This window comes from Anomaloglossus baeobatrachus, chromosome 12 (genome assembly GCF_048569485.1).
Source record: "Anomaloglossus baeobatrachus isolate aAnoBae1 chromosome 12, aAnoBae1.hap1, whole genome shotgun sequence".
NCBI classification, from domain to species: Eukaryota; Metazoa; Chordata; class Amphibia; order Anura; family Aromobatidae; genus Anomaloglossus; species Anomaloglossus baeobatrachus.
In genome coordinates, this window is record NC_134364.1 from 11,962,951 (window position 1) to 11,988,280 (window position 25,330).

The 25,330-nt window shown below is 51.3% G+C and overlaps 1 protein-coding gene across 1 annotated transcript in view; it reads left to right on the forward strand.

The window, feature by feature from the left end:
- Window positions 1–24,603, forward strand: part of CPSF2 (cleavage and polyadenylation specific factor 2) — a 66,234-nt gene extending 41,631 nt beyond the window's left edge. Inside the window, exons 13-15 of the mRNA XM_075330757.1 lie at window positions 7,794–8,096; window positions 22,266–22,400; window positions 22,576–24,603. Coding sequence (XP_075186872.1) covers window positions 7,794–8,096; window positions 22,266–22,400; window positions 22,576–22,668 — 531 coding nt within the window. The 3' untranslated portion in view covers window positions 22,669–24,603. The remainder of the gene's footprint in view (window positions 1–7,793; window positions 8,097–22,265; window positions 22,401–22,575) is intronic.
- The last annotated feature ends 727 nt before the right edge of the window (window positions 24,604–25,330 follow it).

A 25,330-nucleotide genomic window follows, 5' to 3' on the forward strand; every position in this document is an offset into this window, starting at 1 on the left:
GCTGCTGACTATGTCGGATGGAAGAAAAGAGGACCCATACAAGGGTCCCCAGCATGCTCCCTTCTCACCCCACTTTCTGTCGGCGGTGTTTGTTAAGGTTGAGGTACCCATTGCGGGTACGGAGGCTGGAGCCCACATGCTGATTCCTTCCCCATCCCCATTAGGGTTCCGGGTGAAGTGGGACTTTACCGGTCTCCAGGCACTGAGACCGTGCTCCATCCGCAGCCCCTGGAGAAGCCGCTGGATATGGAGCTGAGTATCGTCAGGGACAGACCCTGCTCCATCAAGGTACTCTGTGTCCCCGTGCATACCGCGCGCACACCGCAGCATGGCTGGGTGTGTTAGTGCGCCGGGGACATCAGCGCTGCTGCGCTTGTGCCATTTCCTCACTACAGCTTGGCTGAGTGGGTAGACTTAGGGCGAACGGTCGCGCCGGCCGCTGGGGTCAGTCACACTGCGACGCGGCTGGGACTTGTGGTGCGCCGGGGACTTCCGCGCTGGCCGTGCATATATCACGGCCGCGCTTATTACTACAGTCCCCGGCTTTTGCGGCCTAGTTCGTCTCGTTCCCGCCTCCGCACCTGCCAGTCAGGAGGAGGGCGGGACGCCGTACAGAGCATCAGCGCTGAGGGCTGGAGTCTGTTTTACATACTCCAGCCCTCACACCAGGCACAGTAGGACGCAGTTTCCCGCACTTTGTTTGTGGCACGCCCACGGTCCGCCCCTCTTCACAGGACGCCGGCAGCCATTCCTGTCTGCACGCTGAGCTGGAGAGGGGAGCCTGGGAGACCCAGACACGGGATTCTACGACCTCATACCCGCTTTTCAGCGGGCGGTAAGCAGCCCTCAAGGGCTCACCCCCACTTGTGCCGTTGTGTACTTGGTATTTTGTGTTTGCAAATACTTTTCACTGTACGGTCGCTGGTGATTCTCGGCTATATACCCTCCTAGATTGCAAGGAGGCAACAGCATGTCGTCCGTTAAACGCAAGGGTGCCAAGGCACAGACTTTATATGCTGCCTGTACCGCATGTGTGGCTACTCTACCGGCAGGTTACACTGACCCCCATTGTGTGCAGTGCTCGGCCCCTGCAGCACTTGCTCAGCCGGGGCCTCTGCTAGACGTGACCCAGGGTGTTCCACCTGTGAATGCTGTCCAGGTGATAGGAACGGAGTTTGCAGCTTTTGCTGATAGATTGTCTATGACAATGTCTAAGATTCTTGAAACATTGCAGTCTAGACCAGTAACTCAGACCACGGACACTGTTGAATCATTGCTCCCTGGTCCCCCTCAACTGGAACACTTCCGGCCTCCGGGGGTGTCACATGCACCCCAGGGTGACGGCTCTGACTCGGACGACTGTCCCAGACAGCCTAAGCGGGCTCGCTATGAGGGGCCCTCAACTTCGTCTCACTGGTCAGGATCCCAGCGGGATGAATCTATGGGTGATGAGGCGGATGTAACTGATCAGGATTCTGATCCTGGGACCGCTCTCAATCTGGATACACCGGATGGTGACGCCATAGTGAATGATCTTATAGCGTCCATCAATAGGATGTTAGATATTTCCCCGCCAGCTCTTCCTGCGGAGGAGGCAGCTTCACAGCAGGAGAAATTCCATTTCAGATATCCCAAGCGTAAATTAAGCTCTTTTCTGGACCACTCTGACTTTAGAGACGCAATCCAGAAACACCACGCTTATCCCGATAAGCGGTTTTCCAAACGGCTTAAAGATACACGCTATCCTTTTCCCCCTGACGTGGTCAAGGGCTGGACCCAGTGTCCCAAGGTGGACCCTCCAATCTCCAGGCTTGCAGCTAGATCCTTAGTTGCAGTGGAAGATGGAGCGGCACTTAAAGATGCCACTGACAGACAGATGGAGCTCTGGTTGAAATCCATCTATGAATCTATTGGAGCGTCGTTGGCGCCAGCATTCGCAGCCGTATGGGCACTCCAAGCTATTTCAGCTGGGCTTACACAAGTCGACACTGTCACACGTACATCTGCTCCGCAGGTGGCACCATTGACGTCTCAGATGTCTGCATTCGCGTCTTACGCGATTAATGCTGTCCTAGACTCTACGAGCCGTACGGCGGTGGCGTCAGCCAACTCCGTAGTTTTACGCAGAGCCTTGTGGTTGAGGGAATGGAAGGCAGATTCTGCTTCCAAGAAGTGCTTAACCAGTTTGCCTTTTTCTCGTGACCGATTGTTTGGTGAGCGTTTGGATGAAATCATTAAACACTCCAAGGGTAAGGATTCATCCTTACCTCAACACAGACAAAACAAACCCCAACAAAGGAGGGGTCAGTCTGGTTTTCGGTCCTTTCGAGGCTCAGGCAGGTCCCAATTCTCCTCGTCTAAGAGGACTCAAAAGGATCAGAGAGGCTCAGATTCTTGGCGGACTCAGTCACGCCCAAAAAAGACAGCAGGAAGAACCGTTACCAAGGCGGCTTCCTCATGACTTTCAGCCTCCTCTCTCCGCATCCTCGGTCGGTGGCAAGCTCTCCCGCTTTGGCGACATTTGGCTGTCACAGGTCAAAGACCGTTGGGTGAGAGACATTCTGTCTCACGGGTACAGGATAGAGTTCAGCTCTCGTCCTCCAACTCGTTTCTTCAGAACTTCTCCACCGCCCGACCGGGCCGATGCTCTGCTGCAGGCGGTGGCCGCTCTAAAGGCGGAAGGAGTGGTGACTTCCGTTCCTCTTCAGGAACAAGGTCACGGTTTTTACTCCAATTTGTTTGTGGTGCCAAAGAAGGACGGGTCGTTTCGTCCCGTCCTGGATCTAAAGTTGCTCAACAAACACGTAAAAACCAGGAGGTTACAGATGGAATCTCTCCGCTCCGTCATCGCCTCAATGTCTCAAGGAGATTTCCTAGCATCAATAGACATCAAGGATGCTTATCTCCACGTGCCGATTGCGCCAGAGCATCAGCGTTTTCTACGCTTCGTTATAGGAAGCGAACACCTGCAGTTCGTAGCGCTACCTTTCGGGCTGGCGACAGCCCCTCGGGTCTTCACCAAGGTCATGGCTGCAGTAGTAGCAGTCCTGCACTCGCAGGGTCACTCTGTGATTCCGTATTTGGACGATCTACTTATCAAGGCACCCTCTCAAGAGGCATGCCAACACAGTTTGAACGTGGCACTGAAGACTCTCCAGAGTTTCGGGTGGATTGTCAACTTTGCAAAGTCAAATCTAACCCCGACCCAATCACTAACATATCTTGGCATGGAGTTTCATACTCTCTCAGCGATAGTGAAACTTCCACTGGACAAGCAGTGCTCGCTGCAGACAGGGGTGCAATCTCTCCTTCAGGGCCAGTCGCACACCTTGAGGCGCCTCATGCATTTCCTAGGGAAAATGGTGGCAGCAATGGAAGCAGTCCCTTTCGCGCAGTTTCATCTGCGCCCTCTACAATGGGACATTCTCCGCCAATGGGACGGGAAGTCGACGTCCCTCGACAGGGATGTTTCCCTCTCTCAGACAGCCAAGGATTCTCTCCGGTGGTGGCTTCTTCCCACCTCTTTGTCAAAAGGAAGGTCGTTCCTACCCCCATCCTGGGCGGTAGTCACGACAGATGCGAGCCTATCAGGGTGGGGAGCAGTGTTTCTTCACCACAGGGCTCAGGGTACGTGGACTCGGAAAGAGTCCACCCTTCAGATCAATGTTCTGGAAATCAGAGCAGTCTATCTTGCCCTGCAAGCCTTCCAACAGTGGCTGGAAGGCAAGCAGATCCGAATTCAGTCGGACAATTCCACGGCGGTGGCGTACATCAACCACCAAGGGGGAACACGCAGTCGGCAAGCCTTCCAGGAAGTAAGGCGGATTCTGTCGTGGGTGGAAGACACAGCATCCACCATATCCGCAGTTCACATCCCAGGCGTGGAAAACTGGGAAGCAGATTTTCTCAGTCGCCAGGGCATGGACGCAGGGGAATGGTCCCTTCACCCGGACGTGTTTCAGGAGATCTGTCGCCGCTGGGGGATGCCGGACGTCGACCTGATGGCGTCACGACACAACAACAAGGTCCCGGTTTTCATGGCACGATCACCGAGCTTGGGCGGCAGACGCCTTAGTTCAAGATTGGTCACAGTTCCGGCTACCTTATGTGTTCCCACCTCTGGCACTGCTGCCCAGAGTGCTCCGAAAGATCAGGTCCGACTGCCGCCGCGCCATTCTCGTCGCTCCAGACTGGCCAAGGAGGTCGTGGTACCCGGATCTGTGGCACCTCACGGTAGGCCAACCGTGGGCGCTACCAGACCGTCCAGACTTGCTGTCTCAAGGGCCGTTTTTCCATCTGAATTCTGCGGCCCTGAACCTGACTGTGTGGCCATTGAGTCCTGGATCCTAGGGGCCTCAGGTTTATCTCATGAGGTGGTTGCCACCATGAGACAGGCTAGGAAACCATCCTCCGCCAAGATCTACCACAGGACGTGGAAGATATTCCTATCTTGGTGCTCTGCCCAGGGAGTTTCTCCCTGGCCATTTGCATTGCCTATTTTTCTTTCCTTCCTGCAGTCTGGGTTGGAAAAAGGTGTGTCGCTTAGCTCCCTTAAAGGTCAAGTCTCCGCGCTATCCGTATTTTTTCAGAAACGCCTAGCGCGACTTCCTAAGGTACGCACGTTCCTGCAAGGAGTCTGTCATATCGTCCCTCCTTACAAGCGGCCGTTGGAGCCCTGGGATCTGAACAAGGTTCTAATTGCTCTCCAGAAGCCGCCTTTCGAGCCTATGAAGGAGATTTCCTTTTCTCGGCTTTCACAGAAAGTGGCTTTTCTAGTGGCGGTCACGTCTCTTCGGAGAGTGTCAGAGCTGGCGGCGTTATCTTGCAAATCTCCCTTCCTGGTGTCTCACCAGGACAAGGTAGTTCTGCGTCCAATTCCAGAGTTTCTTCCCAAGGTGGTATCTTCCTTTCATCTCAATCAGGATATCACTTTACCGTCTTTGTGTCCGCATCCAGTTCACCAATTCGAAAAGGGTTTGCATTTGTTGGACCTGGTGAGAGCACTCAGGATCTACATTTCCCGCACGGCGCCCCTGCGCCGCTCGGATGCACTCTTTATCCTGGTCGCTGGTCAGCGTAAAGGGTCGCAAGCTTCCAAATCCACCCTTGCGCGGTGGATCAAGGAACCAATTCTTCACACCTACCGTTCTGCTGGGCTTCCGATTCCATCTGGACTGAAGGCCCATTCTACCAGAGCCGTGGGTGCGTCCTGGGCATTACGGCATCAGGCTACGGCTCAGCAGGTGTGCCAGGCGGCTACCTGGTCGAGTCTGCACACTTTTACCAAACATTATCAGGTGCATACCTTCGCTTCGGCGGATGCCGGCCTAGGTAGACAAGTCCTTCAGGCGGCGGTGGCCCACCTGTAAGAAAGGGCTGCCTGACAGCCCGATCACGAGGTATTCTTTTACCCACCCAGGGACTGCTTTTGGACGTCCCAATTGTCTGGGTCTCCCAATTAGGAGCGAAAAAGAAGGGAATTTTGTTTACTTACCGTAAATTCCTTTTCTTCTAGCTCCAATTGGGAGACCCAGCACCCGCCCTGTTTTTTCTTAGGGATTTTGTTTTTCGGGTGCACATGTTGTTCATGTTAATAAGTTCAGTTCTCCGATGTTGTTTATCGGATTGAATTTGTTTTTGAAACAGTTATTGGCTTTCCTCCTTCTTGCTTTTGCACTAAAACTGAGGAACCCGTGATCCCACGGGGGGGTGTATAGCCAGAAGGGGAGGGGCCTTACACTTTTAAGTGTAGTACTTTGTGCGGCCTCCGGAGGCAGTAGCTATACACCCAATTGTCTGGGTCTCCCAATTGGAGCTAGAAGAAAAGGAATTTACGGTAAGTAAACAAAATTCCCTTCTTTTAAAACTGCCAAAGTTGTATAAACACAACTTTTTTTGCCAATGGATCTGTAGTAACGGTTGATTGCTGGACATGTGAACTTAAGGCCGCTTTACACGCTGCGATATCGGTACCGATATCGCTAGCGTGCGTTCACGCCCCCATAGGTTGTGCGACACGGGCTAATTGCTGCCCGTGCCGCACAACATCGCCCAGAGCTGTCACACATACTTACTTTCCCTGCGACGCCGCTGTGACTGGCGAACCACCTCCTTTCTAAGGGGGGCGGTCCGTGCGGCGTCACAGCGAGCGATGTCACTGAACCGCCGCCCAATAGAAGCGGAGATGAGCGGAACGTAACATCCCGCCCACCTCCTTCCTTCCACATAGCGGCCGGGAGGCAGGTAAGGAGAGCTTCCTCGTTCCTGCGGTGTCACACGGAGCGATGTGTGCTGCCGCAGAAACGAGGAACAACTTTGTTACTGCTGCAGTAACGATAATTGAGAATGGACCCCCGTGTCACCAATGAGCGATTTTGCACGTTTTTGCAACGATGCAAAATCGCTCATCGGTGTCACACGCAACAACATCGCTAATGCCGCCGGATGTGCGTCACCAATTCCGTGACCCCAACGACTTCGCATTAGTGATGTCGTAGCCTGTAAAGCCCTTTTTAGGCTAAAGTGTGACCGTCGTTTTAATTTTTTTTTCCCCATAAATCAACAGTCCACCTGAAAATAAGCAACGTCGTTATGTATCTTATGAGACAAGTTTCTTCTCCTGGACTGATCTTTCATTTTCATGGAAAAATCTGTCTTCAGTGACTTTTGACTTTTATATTATGGATATAGCAGATGACGGTTGGTTTTTATAAGATTCTATGCAGAAAGGGGGGAGAGGAGTAGGCGGAGCTCTACATGTAGCTCCTCCCCATCCCCCTGCCTTTCTACAATGGAATCCTGCAAGTAGCATCTGCCATCTCTTAGGCTGCTTTCACACCTCCGGTTTTAGCAGAGCCGGCCAATCCGGCTCTAAAACCTATACAACGGATGTGGCGATAAAACCGCATCCTTTGCATAAGTTTTTGACATGCGGCCCGTCCGGTTTTTGCCTGTTGCGGCAGGCAACTGAGCATGCGCAGTGGAAAAAAACGCATGCGGCGGCTGGATGCGGTGTTTGCCGCAGGATGCCGCATGCGGCGTCCATAGGGATGCATTGCAAATCGCGCTGCATCAGCCGGATGCGGCGCGATGCTTTTTTTTTTTTTGCCGGACAAGAGAACGTGCCAGGCAACATTCCATCCGGCCGCCGCATCGGCTAAATCTGCCGCATGCAGCAAAAACCAGACGGCACGCAAGCCCATGCGGCACAATACGGCACTAATGTAAGTCTATGAAAAAAAAAACGCAACCGTCGGCAAAAAAAAAACGGTTGCGTTTTTTCTGCAAAGCTCCGGATTGTGCCGCACAGAAAAACCGGATGTGTGAAAGCAGCCTTATGTCAGTAATATAAAAGTCCGTAAGGACACCATCTGCAAGGAGTTTGTATGTTCTCCCCGTGTTTGCTCGGGTTTCCTCCGGGCACTCCGGTTTCCTCCCACACTCCAAAGACATACAGAAAGGGAACCTAGATTGTGAGCCCCAATGGGGACAGTGTTGCCAATGTATGTGAAGCGCTGTGGAATTAACAGCGCTATATAAATGAATATTATTATTATTATTATTATTATTCAGTGAAGATACAAAGAAGCAGATTTGTCTGATAAGATTATTACAAAGTATCCTATTTTCATGTGTGATATCGAGTTATGAATTAAACAACGGTTACTCTTTACGTGGTTTTGATTGTTTGGTGATATAAATGGGCGTTTCTCCAGGATATATCACTTATTGTCTGCATTTTGTGTCCTTAATTAGCACTTATTTAGTGTAGACTGATATCTGTATTCACACAGGTGAGATTAAAAGACTCCCTCGTCAGCTCCCTCAAGTTCTGCAAAGCAAAGGACACGGAGCTGGCCTGGATCGACGGCGTGCTCGATATGCGGGTGTCAAAGGTAGACACAGGAGTCATATTGGAAGACGGGGAGTTAAAAGAAGAAGCTGAAGACTCGGAAATGCAAGTGGATGCTCCGGCCGTCGACGCCAGCACCATCGCTCAGCAGAAAGCCATCAAGAGCCTGTTTGGGGACGATGAGAAGGAGTTTTCCGAGGAAAGCGAGGTCATCCCGACTCTGGAGCCACTGCCGAGTAATGAGGTGCGCAGTTCGGCATCCGTGCGTGCTTTGGTGGCGTAATATTTGCTGATGATGTTTTGCACTAAAGTCGTCAGCACATCCCGTACATGTGATCAGGGCCTCCATGTTTCTCACAGTGGAGTGTTTGCTACAGTTGCGTCCTGTTTTGGCAAACACACCAGCATTGTACTGATCACGCCGGTGTCTAAACAGTTTAACCCACAGAGAATTATCTAGATACAGTTGTAGCAAACTTTCCGTCATGAGACACCGAGGCCCCCTCCAGGGTTCTTGGTGTAAATCTTGAGGTCATTAAATAGTCCGAGGTGAGAGCACCGGAATTAATCATGCTAGCGACTGCTTTGGAGCGCTCGACCATTCACAGTTTAGTCCTGTTAACATACAGGAACGCTGCATCAATCACTGGCCTTAGCGGCGTTCAACAGAAGACCAGTGACTGGCTGCAGCCGTCATGTGTAATGGTGGCACATCATCACCGCAGCCAGGTAAACAGCGGCAGAGATTATCGGAGCTGCTGCTAGGCTCGTCTGCGGACTGAATAAGCAAGTGCTGCACCTTTAACCCCTTAACGACCGGCCGATTTTTCGCTTTCCGTTTTTTTTTTTTTTCGCCATTCTTTTTCTGAGAGACGTATCTTTTTTATTTTTCAGTCAATATGGTCATGTGAGGGCTCATTTTTTTTTGCGGAACGAGCTGTACTTTTCAGTGAAACCATAGGTTTTACCATATAGTGTACTGGAAAACGGCAAAAAAATTCCAAATGCAGAAAAATTGCAAAAATAAGTGCGATAGCACTATGGTTTTTGAGATATTTTATTCACGGTGTTCACTGTATGGTAAAACTGATGTTTGGGTGTGATGCCTCAGGTCAGTGCGAGTTCGTAGACACCAAACATGTATAGGTTAACCTTTTATATAAGGGGTTAAAAAAAATTCGAACGTTTGTCTGAAAAAAGTGGCGCACGTTTTACGCCATATTCCGTGACCCGTAGCGTTCTCATTTTTCGGGATCTATGGCTCAGTAATGGCTTATTTTTTGCGACTCGAGCTGACGTTTTTAACGGTACCATTTCTTTGTCGCTCCTAATTGGGAGACCCAGACAATTGGGTGTATAGATATGCCTCCGGAGGCCACACAAAGTATTACACTAAAAGTGTAAAGCCCCTCCCCTTCAGCCTATACACCCCCCGTACTGCTACGGGCTCATCAGTTTTTATGCTTTGTGCGAAGGAGGTCAGACATCCACGCATAGCTCCACAGCTTAGTCAGCAGCAGCTGCTGACTATGTCGGATGGAAGAAAAGAGGGCCCATAACAGGGCCCCCAGCATGCTCCCTTCTCACCCCACTCTTGTCGGCGGTGTTGTTAAGGTTGAGGTATCCATTGCGGGTACGGAGGCTGGAGCCCACATGCTGCTTTCCTTCCCCATCCCTCAATTAGGGCTCTGGGTGAAGTGGGATCTCATCGGTCTCCAGGCACAGGAGACCGTGCTCCATCCACAGCTCCTGAGGACCCTGCTGGATAGGAGCCGAGTATCGTTCAGGGACATGGCCCTGCTACTTGGAGGTACTCTGTGTACTCCACCCCCCTCCCTCTGCACAGTGGGGCACCAGTTCCCGCACTTTTCTGGGCGCCCACGGCTCCCTCCTCTCCTCAGGACGCCGGCAGCCATTCCTCTCAGCTCTGCTAACGCTGGAGAGGAGAGACAAGCTCAAAGAGACCCAGGCAGGAATTCTGGTGCCCACACAAACGCTTTGCGCAGGCGGTAAGCAGCACCTGTGGTGCTGGCCCCACTAGTGCAGAAGTGTATTTATAGTTTATATGATTATAGACTATACTTTACACTGTAGGGTGCACTGTTGATTTGTGGCTATATACCCTCCTGTATTGCTCAGAGGAGACAACAGCATGTCGTCCACAAATAGCAAGGGTGCCATGGCACATACTTACTATGCTACCTGTGCAGCATGTACGGCTATACTGCCGGCAGGTTCCACTGACCCTCATTGTGTGCAATGCTCGGCCCCTGTGGCACTTTCTCAGCCGGAGCCTCTGCTAAGGGTGGCCCAGGGAGAACCACCTGTTAACACTGTCCAGGTGACAGGGACGGAGTTTGCAGTTTTTACTGAAAGACTTTCTGAGACTATGGCTAAGATATTACAAGTCTTGCAGTCCAGGCCGGCATCTCAAGCCAGGGACACTGTGGAATCATTGTCCCCTGGTTCCCCTCAGTTGGAACAGCAATGTCCTCCCGGGGTGTCTCATGGATCCCAGGGTGAGGTCTCTGACACGGACCGCAGCCCCAGACCGACTAAGCGAGCTCGCTGGGAAATCCCCTCGACCTCATCACATTGTTCAGGGTCTCAGAAGATGAAGCGGAGGTAGCTGATCAGGATTCTGATCCTGAGGCCGCTCTCAACCTTGATACTCCTGATGGGGACGCCATAGTGAATGATCTTATCGCGTCCATACATCAAATGTTGGATTTTTCTCCCTCAGCTCCTCCAGTGGAGGAGTCAGCCTCTCAGCAGGAGAAATTCCGTTTCAGGTTTCCCAAGCGTACAAAGAGTATGTTTCTGGACCACTCTGACTTCAGAGAGGCAGTCCAGAAACACCGAGCTTGTCCAGATAAGCGTTTTTCCAAGCGCCTTAAGGATACACGTTACCCTTTCCCCCCTGACGTGGTCAAGGGCTGGACTCAGTGTCCCAAGGTGGATCCTCCAATCTCCAGACTGGCGGCTAGATCCATAGTTGCAGTGGAAGATGGAGCTTCACTCAAGGATGCCACTGACAGACAGATGGAGCTCTGGTTGAAATCCATCTATGAAGCTATCGGCGCGTCTTTTGCTCCAGCATTCGCAGCCGTATGGGCACTCCAAGCTATCTCAGCTGGTCAGGCGCAAATTGACGCACTCACACGTACGTCTGCGCCGCAGGTGGCGTCCATAACCTCTCAAACGTCGGCATTTGCGTCCTACGCTATTAATGCTGTCCTGGACTCTGCGACCCGTACGGCGGTTGCAGCCGTCAATTCGGTGGTAATACGCAGGGCCTTGTGGCTGCGGGAATGGAAGGCAGATTCGGCTTCCAAAAAGTGCTTAACTGGATTGCCATTTTCTGGCGACCATTTGTTTGGTGAGAGATTGGATGAAATCATCAAACAATCCAAGGGAAAGGAAACATCCTTACCCCAGGCCAAACCAAAAACACCCCAACAGAGGAGGGGACAGTCGAGGTTTCGGTCCTTTCAGGGTACGGGCAGGTCCCAATTCTCCTCGTCCAAAAGGCCTCAGAAGGATCAGAGGAACTCCGACGCATGGCGGTCTAAATCACGCCCTAAAAAGACCGCCGGAGGTGCCGCTACCAAGGCGGCTTCCTCATGACTTACGGCCTCCTCACACCGCATCCTCGGTCGGTGGCAGGCTCTCCCGCTTTTGCGACACCTGGCTGCCACAAGTAAAAGACCGTTGGGTGAGAGACATTTTGTCTCACGGTTACAGGATAGAGTTCAGCTCTCGTCCTCCGACTCGATTCTTCAGAACATCTCCGCCTCCCGAGCGAGCCGAGGCTCTGCTGCAGGCGGTGGGCATTCTGAAGGCAGAAGGAGTGGTGGTCCCGGTTCCTCTTCAGCAACAGGGTCACGGTTTCTACTCCAACCTGTTTGTGGTTCCAAAGAAGGACGGGTCCTTCCGTCCTGTTTTGGACCTAAAACTGCTCAACAAACACATAAGGACCAGGCGGTTCCGGATGGAATCCCTCCGCTCCGTCATTGCCTCAATGTCCCAAGGAGATTTCCTAGCATCGATCGATATCAAGGATGCTTATCTCCACGTACCAATTGCTCCAGAGCATCAGCGCTTCTTGCGCTTCGCCATAGGAGACGAACACCTTCAGTTCGTGGCACTGCCGTTCGGCCTGGCGACAGCCCCAAGGGTTTTCACCAAGGTCATGGCTACAGTAGTTGCGGTCCTCCACTCTCAGGGTCACTCAGTGATACCTTACTTAGACGATCTGCTGGTCAAGGCACCCTCTCAAGAGGCATGCCAACGCAGCCTCAACGTTACTCTGGAGATTCTCCAGAGTTTCGGGTGGATCATCAATTTTCCAAAGTCAAATCTGACACCGGTCCAATCACTGACATATCTTGGCATGGAGTTTCATACTCTTCCAGCGATAGTGAAGCTTCCGCTGGACAAACAGCGTTCACTACAGACAGGGGTACAATCTCTCCTTCAAGGTCGGTCACACCCCTTGAGGCGCCTCATGCACTTCCTGGGGAAGATGGTGGCAGCAATGGAAGCAGTTCCTTTCGCGCAGTTTCACCTGCGTCCTCTTCAATGGGACATCCTACGCAAGTGGGACAGGAGGCCGACGTCCCTAGACAGGAACGTCTCCCTCTCTCAAGCAACCAAAGCTTCCCTTCGGTGGTGGCTTCTTCCCACCTCATTATCGAAAGGAAAATCCTTCTTACCCCCATCCTGGGCGGTGGTCACGACGGACGCGAGCCTGTCAGGGTGGGGAGCAGTTTTTCTCCACCACAGGGCTCAGGGTACGTGGACTCAGCAAGAGTCCTCACTTCAGATCAATGTTCTGGAGATCAGGGCAGTGTATCTTGCCCTAAAAGCGTTCCAGCAGTGGCTGGAAGGCAAGCAGATCCGAATTCAGTCGGACAACTCCACAGCGGTGGCTTACATCAACCACCAAGGTGGGACACGCAGTCGGCAAGCCTTCCAGGAAGTCCGGAGGATTCTGCTGTGGGTGGAAGCCACAGCATCCACCATATCCGCAGTTCATATCCCGGGCGTAGAAAACTGGGAAGCAGACTTTCTCAGTCGCCAGGGCATGGACGCAGGGGAATGGTCCCTTCACCCGGACGTGTTTCAGGAGATCTGTTGCCGCTGGGGGATGCCGGACGTCGACCTAATGGCGTCACGGCACAACAACAAGGTCCCAACATTCATGGCTCGATCTCAAGATCACAGAGCTCTGGCGGCAGACGCCTTAGTTCAGGATTGGTCGCAGTTTCAGCTTCCTTATGTGTTTCCTCCTCTGGCTCTGTTGCCCAGAGTGTTACGCAAGATAAGGGCCGACTGCCGCCGCGCCATCCTCGTCGCTCCAGACTGGCCGAGGAGGTCGTGGTACCCGGATCTGTGGCATCTCACGGGCGGCCAACCGTGGGCACTGCCAGACCGACCAGATTTGCTATCTCAAGGGCCGTTTTTCCATCTGAATTCTGCGGCCCTCAACCTGACTGTGTGGCCATTGAGTCCTGGATCCTAGCGTCTTCAGGATTATCTCAAGAGGTCATTGCCACTATGAGACAGGCTAGGAAACCAACGTCCGCCAAGATTTCCTCCCTAAGGTGGTATCCCCTTTTCATCTCAATCAGGACATCTCCTTACCCTCTTTTTGTCCTCATCCAGTTCACCAATGTGAAAAGGATTTGCACTTGTTAGATCTGGTGAGAGCACTCAGACTCTACATTTCTCGTACGGCGCCCCTGCGCCGCTCCGATGCACTCTTTGTCCTTGTCGCTGGCCAGCGTAAAGGGACACAAGCTTCCAAATCAACCCTGGCTCGGTGGATCAAGGAACCAATTCTCGAAGCTTACCGTTCCTCGGGGCTTCCGGTTCCCTCAGGACTGAAGGCCCATTCTACCAGGGCCGTGGGAGCGTCCTGGGCCTTGCGACACCAGGCTACGGCTCAGCAGGTGTGTCAGGCAGCTACCTGGTCGAGCCTGCACACTTTCACGAAACACTATCAGGTGCATACCTATGCTTCGGCAGATGCCAGCCTAGGTAGGCGAGTCCTTCAGGCGGCAGTTGCCCACCTGTAGGACGGAGCCGTTACGGCTCTATTACGAGGTATTATTTTACCCACCCAGGGACTGCTTTTGGACGTCCCAATTGTCTGGGTCTCCCAATTAGGAGCGACAAAGAAGAAGGGAATTTTGTTTACTTACCGTAAATTCCTTTTCTTCTAGCTCCAATTGGGAGACCCAGCACCCGCCCCTGTTTTTGTATACACATGTTGTTCATGTTAAATGGTTTCAGTTCTCCGATATTCCTTCGGATTGAATTTACTTTAAACCAGTTTATAATTTTTTCCTCCTTCTGGCTTTTGCACCAAAACTGATGAGCCCGTAGCAGTACGGGGGGTGTATAGGCTGAAGGGGAGGGGCTTTACACTTTTAGTGTAATACTTTGTGTGGCCTCCGGAGGCATATCTATACACCCAATTGTCTGGGTCTCCCAATTGGAGCTAGAAGAAAAGGAATTTACGGTAAGTAAACAAAATTCCCTTCTTCTTTGTCGCTCTATTGGGAGACCCAGACAATTGGGTGTATAGCTACTGCCTCCGGAGGCCACACAAAGTATTACACTTAAAAGTGTAAGGCCCCTCCCCTACTGCCTATACACCCCCCGTGGGATCACGGGTTCCTCAGTTTTCATGCTTTGTGCGAAGGAGGCTAACATCCACGCATAGCTCCACTGTTTAGTCAGCAGCAGCTGCTGACTTTGTCGGATGGAAGAAAAGAGGGCCCATACTAGGGCCCCCAGCATGCTCCCTTCTCACCCCACTTTTGTCGGAGGTGTTTGTTAAGGTTGAGGTACCCATTGCGGGTACGGAGGCTGGAGCCCACATGCTGCTTTCCTTCCCCATCCCCTTAGGGCTCTGGGTGAAGTGGGATCCTATCGGTCTTCAGGCACAGGAGACCGTGCTCCGTCCACAGCCCTGGGGATCTGCTGGACATGGAGCTGAGTATCGTCAGGGACAAGGCCCTGCTACATTAAGGTACTCTGTGTCCCCGTACAAATCGCGCACACACACACCAGCATTGCTGGGTGTGTTAGTGCGCCGGGGGCAGCAGCGCAGCGCGCTCGTGCTATACTCACTACAGCTTGCTGAGTGAGTTTGTGTTAGGAACTACCGCGCCGACCGCTGATGGCGGTTTTTACAGCAGCGCTGCGACGCGGCTGGGACTTGTGGTGCGCCGGGGACTTCCGCGCTGGCCGCGCTTATACGGCGGCCGCGCTTATAAATCGAGTCCCCGGCTTTTGCGGCCTAGTTCCGTTTCGTTCCCGCCCCCAGGTCTGCCAGTCAGGGGAAGGGCGGGAAGCTGTGCTGAACTTCAGCACCGAGGGTTGGAGTCTGCTTAGCATACTCCAACCCCCCTCACTGGGCACAGTGGGACGCCAGTTTCCCGCACTTTGTCTGGGGCACGCCCACAGCCCGCCCCTCTTCACAGGACGCTGGCAGCCATTCCTGTTTGCAGTCTCAGTGGAGAAGGGAGACCAGCTCTGGGAGACCCAGACACGAGATTCTGGCGACCACACACCCGCTTGGAGCGGGCGGTAAGCGGCACCTCGGGTGCTGACACCACTTGTGCCGAAGTGTTCATTTGTATATGCTTGTATTCTATACATTGCCCTGTACGGTCGCTATTCTTGGCTATATACCCTCCTAGATTGCTAGACAACATGTCGTCCGCAAAAGGCAAGGGGGCCAAGACACAGGCTTTCTATGCTACCTGTACCATATGTGCGGCTGTTCTACCGGCTGGTGCCACTGACCCCCATTGTGTGCAATGTTCGGCCCCTGTGGCACTTGCTCAGCCGGGGCCTCGGCTAGAGGTGGCCCAAGGAGAACCACCTGTGAACACTGTCCAGGTGACAGGGACGGAATTTGCAGTTTTTGCTGATAGATCGTCTGTGACTATGACTAAAATCCTTGAGACTTTGCAGTCCAGACCGGTACATCAGACCATGGGCACTGTTGATTCAATGCTCCCTGGCCCCCCTCATTTGGAACAAATCCGTGCTCCGGGGGGGTCCCATGCATCCCGGGGTGATGGCTCTGACACGGACGACAGTCCCAGACAGCCTAAGCGAGCTCGCTACGAGCGACCCTCGACTTCATCTCACTGGTCAGGGTCCCAGCAAGAGGACTCTCTATATGATGAGGCAGAGGTAGCTGATCAGGAGTCTGACCCTGAGACCGCTCTCAATCTGGATACACCTGATGGGGACGCAATAGTGAATGATCTCATAGCGTCCATCAATAAAATGTTGGATATTTCTCCCACAGCTCCTCCAGTGGAGGAGTCAGCTTCACAGCAGGAGAAATTCCATTTCAGGTATCCCAAGCGTAAATTGAGTACTTTTCTGGACCACTCTGACTTTAGAGAGTCAGTCCAGAAACACCACGCTTATCCGGATAAGCGTTTCTCCAAACGTCTTAAGGATACACGTTATCCCTTTCCCCCTGAGGTGGTCAAGAGCTGGACCCAGTGTCCAAAGGTGGATCCCCCAATCTCCAGGCTTGCGGCTAGATCCATAGTTGCAGTGGAAGATGGGGCTTCACTTAAAGATGCCACTGACAGACAGATGGAACTCTGGTTGAAATCCATCTATGAAGCTATCGGCGCGTCGTTTGCTCCAGCATTCGCAGCCGTATGGGCACTCCAAGCTATTTCAGCTGGTTTGGCGCAGATTGACACTGTCACACGTACATCTGGTCCGCAAGTAGCGTCCTTAACCTCCCAAATGTCTGCATTTGCGTCTTACACTATTAATGCTGTCCTAGACTCTACGAGCCGTACGGCAGTGGCGTCCGCCAACTCCGTGGTTTTACGCAGAGCCTTGTGGTTAAGGGAATGGAAGGCAGATTCTGCTTCCAAGAAGTGCTTAACCAGTTTGCCATTTTCTGGTGACAGACTGTTTGGTGAAAGATTGGATGAAATCATTAAACAGTCCAAGGGTAAGGACTCATCCTTACCTCAGCCCAGACCAAATAAACCCCAACAGAGAAAGGGACAGTCGAGGTTCCGGTCCTTTCGAGGCTCGGGCAGGTCCCAATTCTCCTCGTCCAAAAGGACTCAAAAGGATCAGAGGAGCTCAGATTCTTAGCGGGCTCAGTCACGCCCAAAGAAAGCAGCCGGAGGAACCGCTACCAAGGCGGCTTCCTCATGACTTTCGGCCTCCTCTCTCCGCATCCTCGGTCGGTGGCAGGCTCTCCCGCTTTGGCGACATTTGGCTGCCACATGTCAAAGACCGTTGGGTGAGAGACATTCTGTCTCACGGGTACAGGATAGAGTTCAGTTCTCGTCCTCCAACTCGATTCTTCAGAACTTCTCCGCCTCCCGGCCGAGTCGATGCTCTTCTGCAGGCGGTGTGCTCTTTAAAGGCAGAAGGAGTGGTGATCCCTGTTCCTCTTCAGGAACAAGGTCACGGCTTTTACTCCAATTTGTTTGTGGTACCAAAAAAGGACGGGTCTTTCCGTCCTGTTCTGGACCTAAAACTGCTCAACAAGCATGTGAAAACCAGGCGGTTCCGGATGGAATCCCTCTGCTCCGTCATCGCCTCAATGTCTCAAGGAGATTTCCTAGCATCAATAGACATCAAAGATGCTTATCTCCACGTGCCGATTGCTCCAGAGCACCAGCGTTTTCTACGCTTCGTTATAGGAGACGAACACCTTCAGTTCGTAGCCCTGCCTTTCGGTTTGGCGACAGCCCCAAGGGTCTTCACCAAAGTCATGGCAGCAGTAGTAGCAGTCCTGCACTCTCAGGGTCACTCTGTGATCCCTTACTTGGACGATCTACTTGTCAAGGCACCCTCTCAAGAGGCATGCCAACACAGCCTGAACGTTGCGCTGGAGACTCTCCAGAGTTTCGGGTGGATCATCAACTTTTCAAAGTCAAATCTCACCCCGACCCAATCGATAACATACCTTGGCATGGAGTTTCATACTCTCTCAGCGATAGTGATGCTTCCGCTGGACAAACAGCGTTCACTACAGACAGGGGTGCAATCTCTCCTTCAGGGCCAGTCGCACCCCTTGAGACGCCTCATGCACTTCTTGGGGAAGATGGTAGCAGCAATGGAGGCAGTCCCTTTCGCGCAGTTTCATCTGCATCCACTACAATGGGACATTCTCCGCCAATGGGACGGGAAGTCGACGTCCCTAGACAGGAACGTCTCCCTTTCTCAGGCGACCAAGGATTCTCTTCATTGGTGGCTTCTTCCCACCTCATTGTCAATAGGAAAGTCTTTCCTACCCCCATCTTGGGCGGTGGTCACAACGGACGCGAGTCTATCAGGGTGGGGAGCAGTTTTTCTCCACCACAGGGCTCAAGGTACGTGGACTCAGCAAGAGTCCACCCTTCAGATCAATGTTCTGGAAATCAGAGCAGTGTACCTTGCCCTACAAGCCTTCCAGCAGTGGCTAGAAGGCAAGCAGATCCGAATTCAGTCGGACAACTCCACAGCGGTGGCATACATCAACCACCAAGGAGGGACACGCAGTCGGCAAGCCTTCCAGGAAGTCCGGCGGATTCTGACGTGGGTGGAAGACACGGCATCCACCATATCCGCAGTTCACATCCCGGGCGTAGAAAACTGGGAAGCAGACTTCCTCAGTCGCCAGGGTATGGACGCAGGGGAATGGTCTCTTCACCCGGACGTGTTTCAGGAAATTTGTCGCCGCTGGGGAATGCCGGACGTCGACCTAATGGCGTCCCGGCACAACAACAAGGTCCCGGCCTTCATGGCACGGTCTCACGATCTCAGAGCTCTGGCGGCGGACGCCTTAGTTCAAGATTGGTCGCAGTTCCGGCTACCTTATGTGTTCCCACCTCTGGCACTGTTGCCCAGAGTGCTACGCAAGATCAGGTCCGACTGCCGCCGCGCCATCCTCGTCGCTCCAGACTGGCCAAGGAGATCGTGGTTCCCGGATCTGTGGCATCTCACGGTAGGACAACCGTGGGCACTACCAGACCGGCCAGACTTGCTGTCTCAAGGGCCGTTTTTCCATCAGAATTCTGCGGCCCTGAGCCTGACTGTGTGGCCATTGAGTCCTGGATCCTAGCGTCTTCAGGATTATCTCAAGAGGTCATTGCTACCATGAGACAGGCTAGGAACCTAACCTCTGCCAAGATCTACCACAGGACGTGGAAGATATTCTTATCTTGGTGCTCTGCTCAGGAAGTTTCTCCCTGGCCATTTGCTTGCCTACTTTTCTTTCCTTCCTGCAATCCGGGTTGGAAAAAGGTTTGTCGCTCGGCTCCCTTGAGGGACAAGTCTCTGCGCTATCGGTATTTTTTCAGAAGCGCATAGCACGACTTCCTCAGGTACGCACGTTCCTGCAGGGGGTTTGTCATATCGTCCCTCCTTACAAGCGACCGTTAGAACCCTGGGATCTGAACAGGGTTCTAATTGCTCTCCAGAAGCCACCTTTCGAGCCTATGAGGGATGTTTCCCTGTCTCGCCTTTCTCAGAAAGTGGCTTTTCTAGTAGCGGTCACGTCTCTTCGGAGAGTGTCCGAGCTAGCAGCGCTGTCATGCAAATCTCCCTTCCTGGTATTTCACCAGGATAAGGTGGTGCTGCGCCCGATTCCGGAGTTTCTCCCTAAAGTGGTATCCCCTTTTCATCTCAATCAGGATATCTCCTTACCTTCTTTGTGTCCTCGTCCAGTTCATCAATGTGAAAAGGATTTGCATATGTTGGATCTGGTGAGAGCACTCAGAATCTACATTTCCCGCACGGCTCCTCTGCGCCGCTCGGATGCACTCTTTGTCCTTGTCGCTGGCCAGCGTAAAGGGTCGCAAGCTTCCAAATCCACCCTGGCTCAGTGGATCAAGGAACCAATTCTTGAAGCCTACCGTTCTGCGGGGCTTCCGGTTCCCTCAGGGCTAAGAGCCCATTCTACCAGAGCCGTGGGTGCGTCCTGGGCATTACGGCACCAGGCTACGGCTCAGCAGGTGTGTCAGGCGGCTACCTGGTCAAGTCTGCACACTTTTACCAAGCATTATCAGGTGCATACCTATGCTTCGGCGGACGCCAGCCTAGGTAGACAAGTCCTTCAGGCGGCGATTGCCCACCTGTAGAAAAGGGTCGTTTTTACGGCCCTATCATGAGGTATTATTTTACCCACCCAGGGACTGCTTTTGGACATCCCAATTGTCTGGGTCTCCCAATAGAGCGACAAAGAAGAAGGGAATTTTGTTTACTTACCGTAAATTCCTTTTCTTCTAGCTCTAATTGGGAGACCCAGCACCCGCCCCTGTTTTTTGTATACACATGTTGTTCAGGTTGAATGGTTTCAGTTCTCCGATATTCCTTCGGATTGAATTTACTTAAACCAGTTTATTGGCTTTCCTCCTTCTTGCTTTTGCACTAAAACTGAGCAGCCCGTGATCCCACGGGGGGTGTATAGGCAGTAGGGGAGGGGCCTTACACTTTTAAGTGTAATACTTTGTGTGGCCTCCGGAGGCAGTAGCTATACACCCAATTGTCTGGGTCTCCCAATTAGAGCTAGAAGAAAAGGAATTTACGGTAAGTAAACAAAATTCCCTTCTTTTGCGCAGATGCTATGTTTTGATCGCCTGTTATTGCATTTTGCGCAAAAGTTGTGGCGACAAAAAACGTCATTTACTGATCAGATTAATTGATTTTATATTTTGATCGGGCGTTTCTGAACGCGGCGATACCAAATGTGTATATTTTTTATTTTTTTTAACCCTTTAATTTTCAATGGGGCGAAAGGGGGGTGATTTGAACTTTTATGGGTTTTTTTGTTTTTTTTTAATTTTTTATAAATTTTTTTTTTTTTTTTTTTACTTTACTAGTCCCCCTAGGGGGCTATTGCGATCAGCAATCCGATCGCTCTTATCTATCTGCTGATCACAGCTATACAGCTGTAAACAGCAGATACATGCACTTCCTGCTTCCCTGGCCTCTGTGGAAAGCGAAAGTGAAAGTAGTTCATGTCTATTACAGGAGTCATCACATGACCCTGTGCTACCATGACAACTACCGGAAGTCACGTGATCATGTCACGTGACTTCCGGTATCGGGCGGTAAGTAAAACTTTACCGCGATCGCGTTTATAATGGCGCTGTCACATATTGACAGCACCATTTCAAGGGTTAAACGGCACGAGCAGATGATAATTCTGCTCGTGCCTAGCAGGCACACATCTCAGCTGTGAAAATCAGCTGAGATGTGCGCTGATCGTGGCATGCTGCTGCCAGCAGACCACGGGCAGTAACGTTATGACCGCTAGGACGTAATTTTACGGCCCGCGGTCGTTAAGGGGTTAAAGAATTCATCACATGTGCTCTCCTTTGCCATTTTTTTTTTTATTTTTATCTTGTTTTTCTTCTCTTAAAGGGAACCTGTCAGCAGAAATTTTGCACAAAACCTAAAAGCTGCCCCCTCTGCAGCTCCTGGGCTGCATTCTAGCAAGGGTCCTGTTGTTATTGTGCCCCCTATGAGACCAAAATAAAGACTTTCTAAAGTCTTACCTTTTCCTATGCAAATCTTTTTTTATAGTCACGGGGGCGGGCTTTCTAGCGTCCGTTATTCTCCCTCCTGGTCCTTTATGCCGTCCCCCATCACTCCTTCCATAGCTGATAACGCCGCCCAGTGCTCCAGCGGTCCCTGCGCATGCCCAGTGCCAGTCTCATGAGACTTAGCACAGTGTGACCGCTGGTGATGTGTGCGCAGGCACGAGATTATGGGCGGCACTGTGATTGTCATCAGCAAGTACCCGCCCATAAACTCGTGCCCGCGCTTTCCCCTCTGCCTCAATCGTTCTGCGCAAGCGCTGGAAGATGACCCGACGTCACCTCTTACCTATCTTTCCCTGGAGCAGGAAATAGATGGGAGGTGACGTGGGGTCATCTGTCTAGCGCTTGCGCAGAACGGTTGAGGCAGAGGGGAAAGCGCGGGCACGGGGTTATGGGCGGGTACTTGCTGATGACAATCACAGCGCCGCCCATAATCTTGTGCCCGCGCACACATCACCAGCGGTCACACTGTGCTAAGTGCTCAGTCCCGTGAGACTGGCACTGGACATGCACGGGGACCGCTGGAGCACTGGGCGGGGTTATCAGTTATGGAAAGGAGGTAGAATAACGGACGCCAGAAAGCCCGCCCTCGTGACTATAAAAAAAGATTTGCATAGGAAAAGGTAAGACTTTATAAAGTCTTTATTTTGGTCTCACAGGGGGCACAATAACAACAGGGACCTTTCTAGAATGCAGCCCAGGAGCTGCAGAGGGGGAAGCTTTTAGGTTTTGTGCAAAATTTCTGCTGACAGGTTCCCTTTAAATTAGTCAAGATGGGAGGGCCTTTAACAGAAGCTCATGTGTCATGTTCTTTCCAGGTCCCTGGACATCAGTCGGTGTTTATGAACGAGCCCAGGCTGTCCGATTTCAAGCAAGTCCTCCTACGTGAGGGAATCCAGGCGGAGTTTGTGGGGGGCGTCCTCGTCTGCAACAACGTGGTCGCAGTTAGCAGGGTAAGTAGAAAATTGTTATGAAAGGTTTATGTGTCTGATGACGTCATATCCCTGATCGCAGCATCCCCCATATACGTAAGATGGTCTCCACTACATACACTGACATATGAGGGGTTCAGGGGAGACGTTTGCACCAGAGTGGATTTGGCTGACCCTGAGGTTTCTCTGTTTGCAGACGGAGACGGGGCGCATCGGTTTAGAGGGCTGCATCTGCGAGGACTTTTATAAGATAAGAGCCCTTTTATACGCACAGTACGCCATCGTATGAGCCGAGGATACTGGACTCTGTGTAACCCGGAGACCTGCAGCAAACTCAAAACATCATCAATCACTTTTTTTTTTGTTTCTTTTTATAAATTATTTTTATATCTTTTTTTTGTATCATGATCTTCACATCTGAGAACTGTCTGGCTTGTGATGAACCCGAATTGTACAGGTGTGCTGCTTCATTGTGTTTGGGGACAACCAGAGTTATTGGAGGAGTGACATTATCTACTAGCACCAGATGTCCCACTCATAATAGGGGATCTTTATGCATCTGAAGGGTATGGTCCCCTTTTTAAGCAGTTTGAAGACAGATACATTCTGTGTAAATGGTGCAGTCACTGTGTACATACATTTTACATTACATTACTGATCCGAAGTTACGTCCTGTATTATACTCCAGAGCTGCATTCACCATTCTGCTGGTGCAGTCACTGTGTACATACATTTTACATTACATTACTGATCCGAAGTTACGTCCTGTATTATACTCCAGAGCTGCATTCACCATTCTGCTGGTGCAGTCACTGTGTACATACATTTTACATTACATTACTGATCCGAAGTTACGTCCTGTATTATACTCCAGAGCTGCATTCACCATTCTGCTGGTGCAGTCACTGTGTACATACATTTTACATTACATTACTGATCCGAAGTTACGTCCTGTATTATACTCCAGAGCTGCATTCACTATTCTGCTGGTGCAGTCACTGTGTACATACATTACATTACCTATCCTGAGTTACCTCCTGTATTATACTCCAGAGCTGCACTCACTATTCTGCTGGTGCAGTCATTGTGTCATTGCTGATCCTGTACAACAAAATACTGAGTGCAGCTCTGGAGTATAATACACGATGTAACTCTGGATCAGTAATATATGTACATAGTGACTGCACCAGCAGAGTAGTGAGTGCAGCTCTGGAGTATAATTCAGGATGTACACAGTGACTGCACCAGCAGAATAGTGAGTGCAGCTCTGGAGTATAATACAGGAGGTAACTCAGGATCAGTAATGTAATGTACACAGTGACTGCACCAGCAGAATAGTGAGTGCAGCTCTGGAGTATAATACAGGAGGTAACTCCGGATCAGTAATGTATGTACACAGTGACTGCACCAGCAGAATAGTGAGTGCAGCTCTGGAGTATAATACAGGAGGTAACTCCGGATCAGTAATGTATGTACACAGTGACTGCACCAGCAGAATAGTGAGTGCAGCTCTGGGGTATAATACAGGAGGTAACTCAGGATCAGTAATGTATGTATACAGTGACTGCACCAGCAGAATAGAGAGTGCAGCTCTAGAGTATAATACAGGAGGTAACTCTGGATCTGTAATGTAATCTATGTACACAGTGACTGCACCAGCAGAATAGTGAGTGCAGCTCTGGAGTATAATACAGGAGGTAACTCTGGATCTGTAATGTAATGTATGTACACAGTGACTGCACCAGCAGAATAGTGAGTGCAGCTCTGGAGAATAATACTGCATGTAATATGTAACACCACTGGAGACCTTTCTGCATGTGTTCAGATGTGAATATAAGAGAGACTTTTGTACTGGAGAACTAATGATGATTTTCGTGTAGATGCATGAAGTTTCCTTTGTTTTATTTCTAGTTCTGTTTTAATTGTTCCCCTCCGGGCAGACAGGGGGCAGTAGCGATTCCCCCGCAGTTTGCTGCTAGGAGCTCCATGAAGTCCTGGCTTCCTAGCCTTGTCTTTTACGTTGGGGCTCGGCTGCCTCGGCAGTGTAATATTCGTTCGATGCCTCTGTTATCTGAGGTGTTTAGTTGCTTTTGCTTCATAAAACATTAATGTATAAACTACAACTTCTGCATCGGCCGCATTTACAGGGAGTCATCGCTACTTACAACAATAAAAAAAAAAACAACCTCATTCTGTATTGATCGATTTCCTGAAATAAAACAAAAAAAACCAAACGTGCTTGTTTTGATTGTGATGAATTGGAGACCAGCAGGGGGTGCTGTGTGCTGTCTGGTTATTCACACTCTGCAGATGTGACTTTTGGGGTCCGGGCTCTGCGCTGCAGTCACCCCCCACCCCCCTTCTTCCATGTCTGTATGGGGCTCGTACATTGGGGAACTTAGATGACCGCTGCCCAAACTGTTCCCTCAAAGCTGAGGCTACAATGGTCCCCACTGTCTTGTGCTGAAGGATGAGACGTTTAGAAATGAGCAGTTGATGATCCAGCCGCGTCCACGTGCGCAGAGCGAGGATTATTACTGCCCCCAGATCGGAAAAGTGTGATATATTTAGTGAGGACGGGCGGCGTCCCCGCTTTAAAGCTTTTTCTTTAATGTTCTCCGAGCCAGCGTCTCTCCTGCAAAGGTGAAGATCCCCCCGCAGCATTCACAGCCGGCACCGGGCTCAGATCCTCCTACAACCCAGGAAAAGCATTCACTACCCTCAGAGCTGAAAGCCGCACCATAGCAAATGCAGACAAACCATTGCATCGCACCCCACGCTCCCTAAATCTCTGGTTGCTGACAATGAATGGAAACATTTATATTCTCACCAACTGAACACTTCTGAGGGTTTGCTACAATTCTATCCATTCTGGACCCTCTCCATACATTTATTGCTTTCACAAGTCCATCATTTACAGTGAGAATATGGACCGTCCGCGGGTCTCCTGT